Source organism: Heptranchias perlo, chromosome 4 (assembly GCF_035084215.1).
Source record: "Heptranchias perlo isolate sHepPer1 chromosome 4, sHepPer1.hap1, whole genome shotgun sequence".
Classification (NCBI taxonomy): Eukaryota; Metazoa; Chordata; class Chondrichthyes; order Hexanchiformes; family Hexanchidae; genus Heptranchias; species Heptranchias perlo.
This window is the reverse complement of record NC_090328.1, coordinates 118,398,455-118,416,287: the sequence shown is the minus strand read 5'-3', so window position 1 is coordinate 118,416,287 and position 17,833 is coordinate 118,398,455. Positions and strand designations below refer to the sequence as shown.

The 17,833-nt window shown below is 43.8% G+C and overlaps 1 protein-coding gene across 1 annotated transcript in view; it reads right to left on the bottom strand.

Moving 5' to 3' along the window:
* The window catches only part of elp1 (elongator acetyltransferase complex subunit 1), a 68,623-nt gene that overhangs the window by 34,634 nt on the left and 16,156 nt on the right, over positions 1-17,833 (bottom strand). Inside the window, exons 5-13 of the mRNA XM_067983549.1 lie at positions 14,045-14,125; positions 12,730-12,815; positions 11,056-11,155; positions 9,283-9,373; positions 7,100-7,223; positions 5,885-5,990; positions 4,663-4,893; positions 2,087-2,257; positions 290-389 (exon numbers count right to left, since the gene is read on the bottom strand). Coding sequence (XP_067839650.1) covers positions 290-389; positions 2,087-2,257; positions 4,663-4,893; positions 5,885-5,990; positions 7,100-7,223; positions 9,283-9,373; positions 11,056-11,155; positions 12,730-12,815; positions 14,045-14,125 — 1,090 coding nt within the window. The remainder of the gene's footprint in view (positions 1-289; positions 390-2,086; positions 2,258-4,662; positions 4,894-5,884; positions 5,991-7,099; positions 7,224-9,282; positions 9,374-11,055; positions 11,156-12,729; positions 12,816-14,044; positions 14,126-17,833) is intronic.

Below are 17,833 nucleotides of genomic sequence, written 5' to 3'. Positions count from 1 at the left end.
CAGCTGAAGGCACGGACGCCAATGGTGGAGTAATTAAAATTGGGGATGCGCATTATCATTGGACATCTAAAAAACTAGGGGAACACAGGCCAGATTATCCACATCCAGATTATCCTGCAGTACAGGACAGCTACCTCAGAGCTTTTCTCCCACACCTGTTAGTGCTCATTTTCACAACAGCATTCGTGAAGTCTGGGAGCAAGTCACCTGCCCAATTGGCCATGAATTGTGCATGGCATGAGGAGTTTATGAAAGAGCAGGCAAGAAAAATACCACAAAATAAACCAACCTATAAGTTTTTACCAACTTGGGAGTTGCAATGCGCATCTTCGATCCACTTACACCAACAGCATCAATTTTAACTGTGGAGTCTTGATTCACACCATCACCTGCTCAAGAAAAGTGAAAATACAAAGTTAATTGAAATTTCTTTTGATAATTCAAAAAAAGTTTTGTTTTCTGTTAATTAAGAGGAATGTATAATTATGAAGTATCTTCCATAACTTCAGGTCGTCCCAAATTACTTCACAGCCAATGAGGAATTGTAGTCACTGTTGTAATGTAAGGAAATGCCATAACCAATATGTGGAGATGCCGGTGATGGACTGGGGTTGACAATTGTAAACAATTTTACAACACCAAGTTATAGTCCAGCAATTTTATTTTAAATTCACAAGCTTTCGGAGGCTTCCTCCTTCGTCAGGTGAACGATGTGAAAATGAAATCCTCGAAATGAAATCGCATTTCATTTCGAGGATTTCATTTTCACATCGTTCACCTGACGAAGGAGGAAGCCTCCGAAAGCTTGTGAATTTAAAATAAAATTGCTGGACTATAACTTGGTGTTGTAAAATTGTTTACAATAACCAATATGCACATATCAAGGTCCCACAAACAGCAATGTGATAATGACCAGATAATCTGATTTCATGATGTTGGTTGAGGGATAAATGTTGGCCGGGACACCAGGAAAACTCCCCTGCTCTTCTTTGAATAATGCCACGGGATCTTTTACGTTCACCTGAGAGGGTAGATTTGGCTTAACATCTCATCCAAAAGACGGCACCCCCAACAGTGCAGCACTCCCTCAGTACGGCACTGAATGTTGGCTAGATTGTGTGCTCAGGATTCTGGAATGGGATTTGAACTCAGAAGCTTTTGCCTCAAAAGGTGAGCGTGCTACCCACTGAGCCACAGCTAACACATATCAACTATGGTCATTTTTGGTTAAATTATGGATAGAGATAATTGAATGTTCCGTGGAGCTTGTTGGTTAATAAGCCACTGCAGCTAATGAAAGGAAATCAGTGAACCATAGGTAATATAGAATATAAGGATCGACAGATATAGAAGCACTGGAGAAAGTGCAAAAAACATTTACAAGGATGATACCAGAACTGAGAACTCAGGAAAGACTGAACAGACTGGGGCTCTTTGCTCTAGGAAAGAGAAGACTGACAGGTGACCTGATAGATTAATATTATGAAGGGGTTTGATAGGGTAGATGTAGAGAAGATGTTTCCACTTGTGGGGGAGTCCAAAATTAGGGGCCATAAATATAAGACAGTCACTAATAAATCCAATAAGGAATTCAGGAGAAACTTCTTTACCCAGAGAGTGATAAGAATGTGGAACTCGCTACCGCATGGAGTAGTTGAGGCGAATAGCATAGATGCATTTAAGGGGAAGCTAGATAAACACATGAGGGAGAAAGGAATAGAAGGATATGCTGATAGGGTGAGATGAATTAAGTAGAGTGGGAGGAAGCTCGTGTAGAGCATAAACACTGAATGGCCTGTTTCTGTGCTGTAACTTCTATGTAATATTCTGAAGTTTTGTTCAATTTGGTTGAGGAGAGGGTGCAGGACAAAATCTTGGCGATTAAATAATTTGCGTATGGTTCCTGATGGAGTGAATTGCACTTAATCTGTGGAAGCAATGGGTTTGATGGGATGAATGGCCTTTACTCATTCCATGCATTGTCAGTTTACTTATTACCACAAAATCGTGACATTCTTTTCGCTCGTTTAAAAATTCTTGTAATAAACCAGTTTTCAGCAATTGATCACTAACCATGCACACTCACCAGCCTGGTAAACTGAAATCCGGTTATCTGTTGTCAGGACTGCAAAATCATTGCTCCTTTGTGGATCTGAGGAGAACATAATCTGATTCACAGCACAGGGCAGCTGCAACTGATAAGCGCACATTGGAGGAGGCACCACTGTTTGGCGAAAAGGTGTCACTAGTACTTTATCTGTCAGTATCAAGAAAAAGAAACCAAATACTACTTCAATCAAAAAAAGTGCAAAAAGTTGTGCATTCCTAAGTTTTATGTCATTAACATTGGCTAGTCCTGATATTTTGCATGTTTTGAACAAGAAAATTAATTCTAAGGATTCTCAGTTGAAGTTGTACCAGAAAACAGAAATCTGTAAATATTCTTTAGTTGAAATAAGCAAAACAGATATGCTTGCTTGCTAATAATAGTTACTACACTTTGAGTAATCCATTGGTTTTGGCACGTAATTAGGCAATATGCAAGTGCAAGTACTTTCTGTCTTAATCTGAATCCTGCCAAGAGAAGCTCAATTTGTCAAGAGTAAATAAATATTTCTTGCTTCATCAGGTCTCCTGTTACTAGCTGATCCCAGAACTAATCCACAGGCATAAATGGTTTCTAAAACATTTCCTTTTAACTGGAAAACCCTATAAATCACTGCAAGTACCTTTCGAAACACTACAAGCAAAGCCAAGTTTAAAAAAAAGACTTGCTTTATATAGCGCCTTTCATGACCTCAGGATGTCCCAAAGCACTTTACAGCCAAAGAAGTACTGTTGTAATGTAGGAAAACGCGGCAGCCAATTTGCACACAGCAAGCTCCCACAAACAGCAATGAGGTAAATGAGATAAGTAGACAGCAGATGGCATCTCAGCAGATGATCATGGATTCCCTACTCTTCAAAATTCCTCAATCCAGTTTTCTCCCCTCCTTTCCTGAAGATGCTGATTCATGTGGGCGTGGTTCCGCAGGCCTTAGTATCCGCGTGAGACCTTTCCCAAATGACCATTCCTCATGTGTGAGCATAAACAGTGATCATCAATAGGGTATTTGGCTGTGGAGGGCATCACAGTCAAATTTGATTTTGTTGTCGCCTTATGTCTGCACACAATCATCTTCCAGCACAGGATCACTGGTTAGTAATCAGAAGCAGAAAACAGGCTGAGATTTTATCCTTCCTTTGTCCAGGAGTGCTGAGGCAACTGCTGCCTTAACAAAGATCAGCATTAATTCAGCTAATTTATGGAGTGAACCTGGAACATTCTGATTAAAAGAATCATTCAGGCAAAAGAACCAAAGGGGAGAAGAGGAGAAATTATTTTATGCAAGCTGTTATGATCTGGAATGCACTGCCTGAAACGGTGGTAGAAGCAGATTCAATAGTAACTTTCAAAAGGGAATTGGATAAATACTTAAAAGGGAAAAATTTGCAGGGCTATAGGGAAAGAGCAGGGAGTAGGACTAATTGGATAGCTCTTTCAAAGAGCCGGCACAGTCACAATAGGCCGAATGGCCTCCTTCTGTGCTGTATGATTCTATGATCTGTTTGGCTTAGTACTAAGCTGCTGGTGGCCTTTCATTCCTTACTTCAAAACAAAAAAAAATTGTTTTGAAGAGAATAGCTTGATTCATTCCTATTTGAATCAATGGGGGACAAACTTGCAGTATTGCTCTTAAGTGGAATAGTCATGATGTGGAGATGCCGGTGATGGACTGGGGTTGACAATTGTAAACAATTTTACAACACCAAGTTATAGTCCAGCAATTTTATTTTAAATTCACAAGCTTTCGGAGGCTTCCTCCTTCGTCAGGCATTTTCACATCGTTCACCTGACGAAGGAGGAAGCCTCCGAAAGCTTGTGAATTTAAAATAAAATTGCTGGACTATAACTTGGTGTTGTAAAATTGTTTACAATTAAGTGGAATAGACTGTATTGTGACAGTGTGTGTGGGGGGGGGGGTGGAAATAGATGTTTTCAGTGCAAAAGGCTCTAAAACTTAAAACTGTAGAGTTAGAACAGACTTTAAAAAAACTTCAATGCTAACATTCACAGGTCATGATAATAGTTACTCACTTTGAATCAAATTAAACCCTCTTCACGTTATTTTTAAACTCTCTCTGCCCAGTAGAATCCCCATCAAATGGTTGTTCACTTCAAACTAAGCCTCACAAAAGGTCGGAGGTTAAAAAGAGGAATTCCAAATTGATAGTCAAGTTTCACAGTAGATGGAATTCCAGTATGTTGTTCCATGAAATGGAAAATTGTGGGATTGCTCCTGCAATTTTCCACCAAGTGCATTTCTAATCTCACCCATGTTGTCATAGCAAGGCACAAAGCAGATATCACAGGAAGGAAGGGAACAATCTGAGCAACTGTCAACCTCCCATACACTTCCTAGCAGCCAGTTATACAGTGGCAGTGGCAAAGACCCAGGTAAAGGCTGCTTGAGCATTGGGTCAGCCTGAAATGGCATATGTCACAGGCAAGGAGCTGGCAATGGCTTAAGCTGTGCTCAAAACTAAGGACAAGATCAAAGCTACAGAGTAACATTGTTCTAGGTCATAGCAAGAAGTTTCAGGGTCAAACAGAATTTTTACCTCCATCAATCACAGCTACATTAGCAAAGTCATTGCTGTCTTCCCCTGTACTTCGATCAGTAGTCCAGTGCCAGTTATAGGACAGGTAATGCCACCCACAGCAGACAACATGCAGTCGATATGGGCTCTCAGGATCCCACATCAGGGATACAATCTGTCTCTCCGGATCACAACCAAAATGTAGACTCTGCTTCAGGTACCAATGGTAGTTTCCCACTGTCCACAACTGAACTGCAAGACAAAAAAAAACAGCAGTATTCCTTAATTGCTTGTGATCAATAATGCAATTGCAATACTCCAATTAAAAGTGTAACATTTCTTTTCTTAAAGAATTATATTTGTTTCATGTGGTTGCTTCCTACCCCACAAGTTTTCGGGCAGCTGAAGAGCGCGATGACAATATAAGGCAAAGCATAAAACAGGTTCACTATCGCATCTATCACTCCACCTGATTTAGGAGACAGGGCTGACTAGATTACAGATTTGCTAGAGCAAAACGTGGTTTCCCCCCCCCACAACATGAACAATAATTCTCAGAGGAGTCAACACCGCAAATGGGATCACACCAACGGATCCAAAACTTTTACTTTTTTTGTCTGATGAAAATCCACCATCCCTCCCTCCAGAGATGATCCACAGGCTGGCATCATTTTGAGGCGTTCAAAATCATGAAGGGTTTTGATAGAGTAGGTAGGGAGAAACTGTTTTCACTGGCAGGAGGGTCAGTAATAAGAGGATACAGATTTAAGGTAATTGGCAAAAGAACCAGAGGAGAGATGAGGAGAATTTTTTTTTACGCAGCGAGTTGTAATGATCTGCAATGCACTGCCTGAAAGGGCGGTGGAAGCAGATTCAATAATAACTTCCAAAAGGGAACTGGACAATTACTCGAAGAGGAAAAATCTGCAGAGCTATGGGGAAAGAGCAAGGGAATGGGATTAACTGGATAGCTCTTTCAAAGAGCCGGCACAGGCATGATGGGCCGAATGACCTCCTTCTGTGCTGTATGACTCGAAGCCACATACTCCATTTATTTTATCATCAGAACTTTGGACCAGCTTGGCAGTCTAAATAATTTTCAGGCAGCCAATTTTTAGACATTTTACAAAGCACAAAGAGCAAGAGTAGGTGTTAAAAATCAAGTTGAATCTTCTGTTTGGATGCAGGATGTTAGATAAGGGGCAAAAAAAAAATCCAGATGGTCTGGAAGAAAACTTATTACCATATGTATTTAGTTGGACATCCTTGGCCCCTTCATCAGCTGATCGCAAATCCTCCAGCCAAATTGCCAGTACAGTGGAGTCACTGTTCCAGAGGAGCTCCTTTACCTATTTAGCATTAAAACCAAGTTAACATCTGAAGAATTTCACAAACAAAAGAAATACATAGTGAACTACTCTAAACAGATAGTCAACATCAAATCCTATGTTAACGTAAACATATTTTTAACAACCCAACTGTAATTTCTTAAGTGAAGAAGAGCATTAGAAAATGTTCCTAATTTAATGCCAAAGCAGGGCAAATGTGTATTTTCATTTGTAAGAAGCTGATTTCAAGAAAAAATTCTTCAAATCACAAATCAGACGAATCCACAATTCAAAGTCTATTCAGCACATTTTGGCACACACAAATTAACACCAAGGACGTTGTGTTTCGGATATCTGTATGTTACAAATCTAATAACACAATATCTTAGAGCAATTGAAATGCCATTTATTAAAAACATTCTGAACACAGACATGGCTCAGTGGACTATTCCACTACATGGTGCACTATTGAGACATGTTCAATCCTATGTCAGTGCTCGGTTGGCTGCATACAGCGACACCACTATTCCAGTTCAGAATGGAGACGATGGGGTAATTCCCCTGTCAATCACGCCTGGTATAAGTGACTGGGATTGATTTTACCCACATAATTTGTATCGTGTAACTATCCTCCACTCACTGCATTTTGCTGGAGAAATAATCCTGCTTTTATCGGGTGACGTTGCTGCAGTTTCAGTCACGAGTTCTGTTTGCTATAGTTCGTAAAGACTCTTTTTAAATAGACTCTGTAGACTGTTTAAACAGACTGTTTGCTGAATAAATAGACTCTGTTCGCTGCAATAGATTGTTTGCTGCGAGTCCTGCCATAAGTCCCACCCCGCCTCCAGCGCGTCAACAGACACTCTGTGCTCAGTTAGCCAAACTCAGCAGGGTGCTGAGGGCAATATAATAGGTCTTAGTGTCTCTGGGCTAGGGAAGGAAAAATTGACTAAAGTTCCCTACTCTGATAGGTAGTTGGGTCACCCTCACAGTGCTGGGGGCGGGGAGGTTCGGATGAGGCAGGATCAGCCTTGATTGTGATGCCGATGGTCAAATCTGAAGAATGGCCTTCTGGGCGAAGTACCTATGGAAAGGGGAGAAAGTTGAGGTGGAAAAAAGTCAGTACTTGCCTTAACTTGGTCTTTGTCAAAAGGAAGTGAAAACTCTCCATGTAGCAAACCATTCTGTTCGAAGAACACCACATTGTGCTTGTTAAGCTTCCGCTGTGTGGATGCAATCAGGCTCCCAGAGGGTCTAGAAAAGGAATATTGTGGCAAAAAACAAATGCGCATTACAATGGATTCTCACACATTCCGCATTACTATTGAAGACTTAATATCGTGACCAATCTGGAAAATTTAGGCTACTGCTCTTGGACAAATGACTTCATTTTTATTTCCATCAAAAGCAGTATATATACACACACACCAAACAAAGCACCCTTTCAATCTAACCACAGTATGGCAGCAGTGGGCAGCTCGGACAATAGAATTGATGTGACTCTGCTGGATGTCTGTAAAGAATAGATGCTGATTGTTCTATGGTTCCCTGGTCAATTAATACTAGTCATGTCAGACTTATTTAAGGTCCAGAACGTGGAGGTCACTGTTCACCAAGTACGAATAAGATTGCTCTCAGGGTCCTACCAGTGCCAGTCAAATACTGTACCGGTATTTGAGACTTGAACCCACAACCTTCTGACTCAGATAATGGACACATCTGTGTGAATTTCCTAAGTGCATCCCCTTCAGCAAAACATGAGCAGCCATGGATCTATGGAGGAACTCTTCAGAAGAGGAGTATCCCCCCAAAATCACTTTTTTGGGGGGGGGGGGTTAAATCGTCAAATTCGCAAAACCTGACCCCAACCTGCCGCCTGTTTCCGTTTTAACTGCGGCAGGTATCAGGGTGCCCGATTAACCCACTAATTAAATTCTAACATAATTATATTATTTAAATGAGGCTCCCACAGTGCAGCTGGGAGCATGATTTAAATTTAATGACTGCAGGTCGGGTTTCCTAGGGCTCGGGAAACCCGGCAGCAAATTGGGAGACGGGAGCTGCTAGATCCAGCAGGTATGTGCTTTTTATAGCACTGCTCAAGAGCCAGGAGCAGAAGTGCCCCCCCCTGCCCCCTCAAGCAAATCTTCTACCACGGTCGGCCAATCCCCACTTCTGCCCCATGATCTCTCCAGGTTTCCCCCTCCCTCCTGTTTGCCAGTCTGTCCCCACCTAGCACCAACCCCTGATCTTTGGACGGTCCCCGGCTGCAGCCTTCTCCCGCTGGCTTTCCCGCCCGGCAGTCGGCCAGTCTGTCATTCAGCAGGAAACGGAGTAAAAAAATGATAACAAGGTCCTGCTGTTAAATTCAGCAGGACCTCCGCGATCCTGGGACTCCCCCACCCACCACCACCACCACCCACCCCACCACCACCACCACCCACCCCACCACCACCACCACCCACCCCACCACCACCACCCACCCCACCACCACCACCCACCCCACCACCACCACCCACCCCACCACCACCACCCCCACCCACCCCACCACCACCACCCCCACCCACCACCACCACCCCCACCACCCCCACCCACCCCCACCACCACCACCCACCCCCACCACCCACCCCCACCCACCACCACCACCCACCCCCACCCACCACCACCACCCACCCCCACCCACCACCACCACCCACCCCCACCCACCACCACCACCCACCCCCACCCACCACCACCACCCACCCCCACCCACCACCACCACCCACCCCCACCCACCACCACCACCCACCCCCACCCACCACCACCACCCACCCCCACCCACCACCACCACCCACCACCACCACCCACCCCACCACCCACCCCACCACCACCACCACCCACCCACCCACCCCACCACCACCACCACCCACCCCCACCCCCACCCCCACCACCAACCACCACCACCACCCACCACCACCACTGAGCAATGCCTGGGAAGGAGTGTGGATCCGCACCAGGAAAAGACTCAGGAGTTTCTTGCAGTTCATGGTAGCATGTGCTGAGGAAGCATCAGCATACGGGAGATGTGTGGCTACCAAGGAAGCCAGGACCTCAGAAAGGACACGTGTGCAAAAGAGTTTCAGGCACTTAAGAATTGCTTTACATTAAATGCCAAGAAAGCAACGTAAAAAGCAAGTGTTGATTTCTGAAAAGAAACCTCGCCGTAAATATGGGGCCAATGTGTTAGTCAAGTGATAGCATGTATATCCACACAAATCAATACATATAAACTTCCAGAGGGACATCAGGGTGCAATTTGATTTCAGTTACTCACTTCCAGCACAAGGCTTGTTCAAGTCCACTAACAGACTCGCTGGTTGACTGAAGCACACATTCTCTATTCCATATTCTCAGCTTTCTGGCTCCTATGTGAAGAAATTGAATGTGAGCTGAACTCAGGTCTGTATAATCGTGAAAGGGCCTTTGACAAGACTTCTCCAGAATTTAATTTTTATATGTGAGTAGGAGGTTAAAAAAAAATCAGACAAAACAGAGTTTAGTTATCAGTATCCAGAAGAGTAGATACATAAAAACCCATTTCAAAGACAGTTACATTGGCTTCTAATGATTGAAGTGCAGTGCCGTAAAACCTTGGACAAGTCTGAATTTTCATCACCGGGTGTGTAATCTTGGATCCAACACAACCCAAAGACCCTACCTACTCCCACCCACACCCAAGTAGTTTAGTCACTAGTTGGTCTTCAACCGATATGGGTTTGAACCCTCATTAGGTGAATAGCAGATATTAGAAGTTCCTCATATGTGACACAGTTACTACATAGAACGTACAGCATAGAAACAGGCCATTCGGCCCAACTGCTCCATGCCAGTGTTTATGCTCCACTCGAGCCTCCTCCCACCGTACTTCATCTCACCCTATCAGCATAGTCTTCTATTCCTTTCTTCCTCATGTGTTTATCTAGCTTCCCCTTAAATGCATCTATGCTATTCGCCTCAACCACTCCTTGTGGTAGCGAATTCCACATTCTCACCACTCTCTAGGTAAAGAAGTTTCACCTGAATTCCCTATTGGATTTATTAGTGACTATCTGATATTTATGGCCCCTAGTTCTGGTCTCCTCTGCACGTGGAAACATCTTCTCCACGTCTATCCTATCAAACCCTTTCATAATCTTAAAGACCTCTATCAGGTCATCCCTCAGTCTCTTTTCTAGAGGAAAGAGCCCCAGCCTGCTCAATCTTTCCAGATAGGTATAACCTCTTAGTTCTGGTATCATCCTAGTAAATCTTTTTTTGCACTTTCTCCAGTGCCTCCATATATTTTTCATAATATGGAGACCAGAACTGTTCACAGTTTAAGTGTGGTCTACCCAAGGTTCTATACAAGTTATTGCAAAATGTGTGAGTACATTGTCACCAATGCCCTGACCACAGCATGAACACACATCATATCCCACTGAATGATGGCTCCACAAGTCAGAGATGTGGAGCAGCAGCAGCGTGTGCCCCTCTACAATCATGGTAGGCACCAATCCCTGGATGTATAAGGCCACCTTCCCATGCCTGAACTTCATGTAACACTATCCCGCAGCTGTCATCCCGATCTTCAGAGTTTTATCATCAGCCATAGGATGCGTGGTCGATAGGCCTACATGGGCAGCTTGCGTTGTGCCAGCCATTTTGATGCTCTGGACATCCAAATCCAGTGCCATGTACCAGGCTTACTCATCACCAATTGATTAATCCATTACCTCTACCGAGGGATTTTGGGAGAGACACATTCACTATATGGGGACTCATCCTAGAGGATACTCTGATAGGTTAGTGCAGATCAGAGCCCATCCTATCTGCAACCATCTTCCTCTTCTTGCCACAAACCCATCGCACAGCTTGGTTATGAATCTCACAAATGGGCTGGGAGAAGCCCATCCATTGCACAAAACAAGTAACTGGGAGAAACCAGTAAGTGCACAGGCAAACAGCTTAGTAATACATATAGAATTGCTGGGTAGTTCCTAAGAATACAAGTGATACACCTCCCCATTAAGAGAATGTTTAAATGTTAAAGTTGAAGTCAGATACATACCTGTCACTGGACATACGGCACTAATTGCAAACAATTGCCCATCCCCTCGCCAGGTCACTCGTGGCTTCTGATCATCCCAAGGAAATACTGGCTCAATTTCCTATCAAACGGAAGAAGAAATTGCATTACCAGAATTTTGCTGTTGCCATTTACAGCTCCCCCAGACCTATCTTTTGTTTCTTAACTTGTCCCATTACCACCCCCTTTGCCTTGCACCATCATCCCTTTTGTCATTTAATCACTCCTGCCCTCTACCCTGTCACAGACCTTCCCTTTTGTTCTTTCCTCTTCTCCCCTTCTCCCCCTCCCTTTCCCTGGCTTTGTACTTGCTTAAAAACTGTTAAATCTTTACTTCTTCCAGTTCTGACGAAAGGTCATCGACCTGAAACGCTAATTCTGTTTCCCTCTCCACAGGTGCTGCCTGACCTGCTAAGTGTTGCCAGCATTTTCTGCTTTTACCCCAAATGGCTCAGTTGTTCAAGGCAGCGAGTAGCTGAGTCATATAGAGCAGTAAAGGTCCCAGGCTTCATTCCTGGTCTGTGCTGAGTTGAGCTCGGAGACACCTCAGTTCCTCTTGGATAAGGAGGAATAAGAAACGGAAAAACAAAACAGGCAAATTCCTACTTCAGAACATTGGAACGGCAGGTGTGGACCACAGGTGAGAACAAGATCAAACCCAGCTGTGAAACATCTGCAGTCCAGTGGTCCGCCAACAATTACCTTCTAGACTCATATGAGTAATGGCCAGTTGGGTAAAATACTGGAGAGCAACCGTGGAGCCATATGCCAGCAAGGATTCAACACCTTCAGGAGTGGAGGGGAGAGGAAAATATTGGTAGGTAACTAAGGGAAGAAAGTAAACTAGACCCATCTTTTCTTTAAATTATAAAATTTTCTTCCCCAACACTCATCTTCTTCCAGCCAGGAAGATGGGGTACACCAAGGTATAATCAAAATGAGATTGTTATTTCTTTTCTCCTCCCTCCCTTCCTTGCTGAGCACCAATGTCATGCTGCATATTAGTTATAGAACAGCTTTACATGTTGACTGCTGATCGAAGGAATTTGGGTAAGTGTAGTAAACTGGATTTAAAACTGGTTAAAATCGAGAGCAGGAGTTAAGGACGTTGTTTCAGTGTGGTTGGAAGTGGACATCAATGTCCCACAGGAGTCTGTTGTAGCAGGTAAAAATGGAAAACGAGACTGCAGGTTGGGTCAATTGCCTGGCTAGTCTCATTACTCCACTACATTACCAACAGAATCCACTTGATAATATTCAATCGCATTTCCTCCCACAGGCCTTGTTGCTCCTTGAGCAATTGTGTCAATATGGTGTCAAGCTACAGGTCAAAGTAAGAACATCGCTAACTCATTTCACGTGGGACTTTACATCTGACACAAAGAGAAGACTTTTAAGCTTCGCTGGATTCAAACCCAGGTCTTAGAAGTGGAAAGATTCTGTGCTAATCCACTGCACCACCCAGTCCTGACAGTTGTTTCTCTTAGCTGTGAAGTTACATTTTGTAAGGAGATGGTTTGTCCTCAGTCAGTAATACTCCTTTAGCCACTGGCTACATAAAAGAAATAGTTCCTAACAATCAACTTCATTAAACAAGAATCATAGGAGGGATAAAAAACTAGATCTTTGATGTCAAGAGTTCAGCACAATACCCACCACTGGCTTACGATGAGCTGCTTCTTTACCCTCTGTTCCATGAAACTGGGTCTCCTTCTTACCCCAACCAACAGTGATGAATTTTCCTAAAGGAAGACATCAATTTACAGGTATATAATATTTAAAACTGCTTGTTGCAAATAAGTCACATTATTTTTAAAAAAACTTTCTGTAAAGTTTTTATTTTAATTAAGATTTTTATCTTTTCCTTCTGTTACTTTCTTTTGGCATGCTTATGCCAGCTGCCATGTTTTTTCAGAAGAGAAGGCACAAAGTATGCTGTCGAGCCTCCGCTAATATCACTAACAGCCACATGGAAGTGCAGCATAGTAATCTGGGATGACTCCCCCTTCTGGCTTTTGGCTGTAGAGAAGATTCAAAGAAGGGCAACGAGGATGATTCTCAGTGCGAGTGCACTGAACTACGGAGATGCACATTGTGTCTTAGGTTTGGTTTGCTGGAGCCGCATAGACTTATAGGGGATCTGATTCAGATCTTTAAAATTATTAAGGACAGCGACAGCATACAAATGGATAGATTGTTTTTAGGTAATAGGGCCAGGTAGAACTAGGGGCCATCCATTTAAAATCGAGAAAGCAGGGAGTGAGGTTGAATGTGCAGATGTTTTATTTTTCTCTGATCATTCTGTGGAAGAGCAGTCCAGAGGTGGTAGCGAGGGCTGACTCCTTGCAAACTCTTCAAGAAGGGGTTAAACACATTTATAGAAAGCTATGAAATCACAACAGAAGGAAGCTAAGATTCTGGGTAACAACCAATGGTTTGGGACCTTGTGGGCCTTGTCTGATGGCCGTTAAGGGATCAGAGAAGATTTGTTGACTGATGTTTCCTGAATTGGCTACGGGTCTCTTTTTTTGCCTCTCCCAGAAGGTGTGGGAGGAGGAATAGAAGGGCGGGGACATGGGGATGAGTTCAGTAAGAAGTGGAGCAAACACATATTGGCCTGATGGCCTTTTCTCATCCTGAGTACATAACATAATGAGATTGGGAGCTCACTATGCAGAGAATTATGGCACAACAAACCACTATTGCCTACACATTTAACTGCAAAACAGTGGTGTAGGAATATTATTTCATAAACTTTTGACAGGATACAGAATACATTCTGACCAAGTTGGTGCAAACCTTCTTCTAACAACACAGTTCAAGAGTAGTTCTGTATTATTCTGACAGAAATGTGTTCATGATTCTTGAATTGTTCACTAAATCTTAGCAGGAGTACTTACAAATGGCTGGCAGCCTATGGTAGAGTTTACAGAAAAATTGCAGGTCTTATTAAACAAGACAGTGCACTCACCTTCACCAAAGTCGTCCTGATGGATTCCGACTTCAATGACTGGATCAAAGTCTTTGGTCATCATTATGATGGTCTCCTGTCCTACAAAATAATAAATTTAACCCATTGCATAAGGTCTTTTGCCAAAAAAAGATGGTGCACAGTAAAAGCAATGATCTGACTTCACATGTTGCTTTGTAGCAGAAATATACAAACACAATGGCGCCTTCTGAAGACTGTTATAGTTTCTACAGAACCGACGGAGATAGATTTGAAAAAGCTGCCTAATGTTTTGCTACGACTGAATCATAGAATGACACAGCACAGGAGGCGGCCAATCGGCCCATCATGCCTCTGCCAGCTCTTTGAAAGAGCTATCCAATTAGTCCCACTCCCGCCTGCTCTTTCCCCATAGCCCTGCAAATTTTCCCCCTTCTAGTATTTATGGACTTCCAGAAGGCATTTGATAAGGTCCCACATAAGAGACTGTTAGCTAAGATAGAAGCCCATGGAATCGAGGGAAAAGTACGGACTTGGTTAGGAAGTTGGCTGAGCGAAAGACGACAGAGAGTAGGGATAATAGGTAGGTACTCACATTGACAGGATGTGACTAGTGGAGTTCAGCAGGGATCTGTCTTGGGGCCTCAAATATTCACAATATTTATTAACGACTTAGATGAAGGCGTAGAAAGTTTCATATCTAAGTTTGCCGATGACACAAAGATTGGTGGAATTGTAAGCAGTGTAGATGAAAACATAAAATTACAAAGCGATATTGATAGATTCGGTGAATGGGCAAAACTGTGGCAAATGGAATTCAATGTAGACAAATGTGAGGTCATCCACTTTGGATCAAAAAAGGATAGAACATGGTACTTTCTAAATGGTCAAAAGTTAAAAACAGTGGATGTCCAAAGGGACTTAGGGGTTCAGGTACATAGATCATTGAAGTGTCATGAACAGGTGCAGAAAATAATCAATAAAGCTAATGGAATGCTGGCCTTTATATCTAGAGGACTGGAGTACAAGGGGGCAGAAGTTATGCTGCAGCTATACAAAACCCTGGTTAGACCGCACCTGGAGTACTGTGAGCAGTTCTGGGAACCACACCTTCGGAAGGACATATTGGCCTTGGAGGGAGTGCAGTGTAGGTTTACTAGAATGATACCCAGACTTTGAGGGTTAAGTTAAGAAGAGAGATTACACAAATTGGGGTTGTATTCTCTGGAGTTTCGAAGGTTAAGGGGTGATCTGATCGAGGTTTATAAGATATTAAGGGGAACGGATAGGGTGGTTAGAGAGAAACTATTTCCGCTGGTTGGGGATTTTAGGAGTAGGGGGCACAGTCTAAAAATTAGAGCCAGACCTTTCAGGAGTGAGATTAGAAAACATTTCTACACACAAAGGGTTGTAGAAGTTTGGAACTCTCTTCCGCAAACGGCAATTGATACTAGCTCGATTGCTAAATTTAAATGTGAGATAGATAGCTTTTTGGCAACCAAAGGTATTAAGGGATATAGGCTAAAGGCGGGTATATGGAGTTAGATCACAGATCAGCCATGATCTTATCAAATGGCGGTGCAGGCACGAGGGGCTGAATGGCCTACTCCTGTTCCTATATTCCAGATCATAACAACTCGCTGCGTAAATTGTTTTTCCCTCACGTCGCCTCTGGGTCTTTTGCCAATTACCTTAAATCTGTGCCTTCTGGTTACTGACACTTCTGCCACTGGAAACAGTTTCTCCTTATTTACTCTATCAAAGCCCTTCATGATTTTGAACACCTCCATTAAATCTCCTCTTCATGTTCTCTGCTCTAAGGAGAATAATCCAGCTTCTCCAGTCTCTTCACATAACTGAAGTCCCTCATCCCTGGTACCATTCTAGTAAATCTCCTCTGCTCCCTCTCTAAGGCCATGACATCCTTCCTAAAGTGTTGTGCCCAGAATTGAACACAATACTCCAGCTGGGGCCAAGCTGGAGTGAAAGTAATGAAACTACAGTGAAACCTGTTAAAGCTGGATAGCCATGTGGTAAAGAATAGAATACTAGAACCTGGTCTTTAGTTGCTTCCAAGCCTTTATTCACAGACATCACACCCAAGCTAAGCTCTCCTATAAAAGGATACAAGAGAGTCCCCAATCGATACCCTCCACCTGAACACAATTAACACTAATTGATTTCTTTTATTATTCGTTCATGGGATGTGGGCGTCGCCGGCAAGACCAGCATTTAATGCCCATCCCTAATTGCCCTTGAGAAGGTGGTGGTGAGCCGACTTTTTAAACCGCTGCAGTCCATGTGGTGAAGGTTCTCCCACAGTGCTGTTAGGTAGGGAGTTCCAGGATTTTGACCCAGTGACGATGAAGGAACAGCGATATATTTCCATGTCGGGATGGTGTGTGACTTGGAGGGGAACGTGCAGGTGGTGTTGTTCCCATGTGCCTGCTGCCCTTGTCCTTCTATGCTGTGGAGATGCCGGTGATGGACTGGGGTTGACAATTGTAAACAATTTTACAACACCAAGTTATAGTCCAGCAATTTTATTTTAAATTCACAAGCTTTCGGAGGCTTCCTCCTTCCTCAGGTGAACGAAATGAAATCCTCGAAATGAAATCGCATTTATAATTCACAGAACAATGCTTGGTGAGTACAGACAGTTTTTTCAACTGCCCGTTGCCAAGGCAATCAGTGTGCAGACAGACAGGTGTTACCTGCAAGCTCTCAGAATATACAAATCACCAAAAAAAAAACAAAAAAAAAAGAGATAGAGAGGTAGAAACATAGAAAAGACAGCAACTGACCCGTTATATTAAAAACAGATAACATTTGTTCGCTGGTGGGGTAACGTGTAGCGTGACATGAACCCAAGATCCCGGTTGAGGCCGTCCTCATGGGTGCGGAACTTGGCTATCAATTTCTGCTCGGCGATTTTGCGTTGTTGTGTGTCTCGAAGGCCGCCTTGGAGTACGCTTACCCGAAGGTCGGTGGATGAATGTCCATGACTGCTGAAGTGTTCCCCGACTGGGAGGGAACCCTCCTGTTTGGCGATTGTTGCGCGGTGCCCGTTGTCGCAGCGTCTGCATGGTCTCGCCAATGTACCATGCTCTGGGGCATCCTTTCCTGCAACGTATGAGGTAGACAACGTTGGCCGAGTCACAGGAGTATGAACCATGCACCTGGTGGGTGGTGTCCTCTCCTGTGATGGTGGTATCTGTGTCGATGATCTGGCATGTCTTGCAGAGGTTACCGTGGCAGGGTTGTGTGGTGTCGTGGACGCTGTTCTCTTGAAAGCTAGGTAATTTGCTGCGAACGATGGTCTGTTTGAGGTTGGGTGGCTGTTTAAAGGCGAGTAGTGGAGGTGTGGGGATGGCCATAGCGAGGCGTTCGTCGTCATTGATGACATGTTGAAGGCTGCGGAGAACATGGCGTAGTTTCTCCGCTCCGGGGAAGTACTGGACGACAAAGGGTACTCTGTTGGTTGCGTCCCGTGTTAGTCTCCTGAGGAGGTCTATGCGATTTTTTGCTGTGGCCCGTCGGAACTGTCGATCGATGAGTCGAGCGTCATATCCCGTTCTTACGAGGGCGTCTTTCAGCGTCTGTAGGTGAAAGACGCTGAAAGACGCTGAAAGTCGCATAGACCTCCTCAGGAGACTAACACGGGACGCAACCAACAGAGTACCCTTTGTCGTCCAGTACTTCCCCGGAGCGGAGAAACTACGCCATGTTCTCCGCAGCCTTCAATATGTCATCAATGACGACGAACACCTCGCTATGGCCATCCCCACACCTCCACTACTCGCCTTTAAA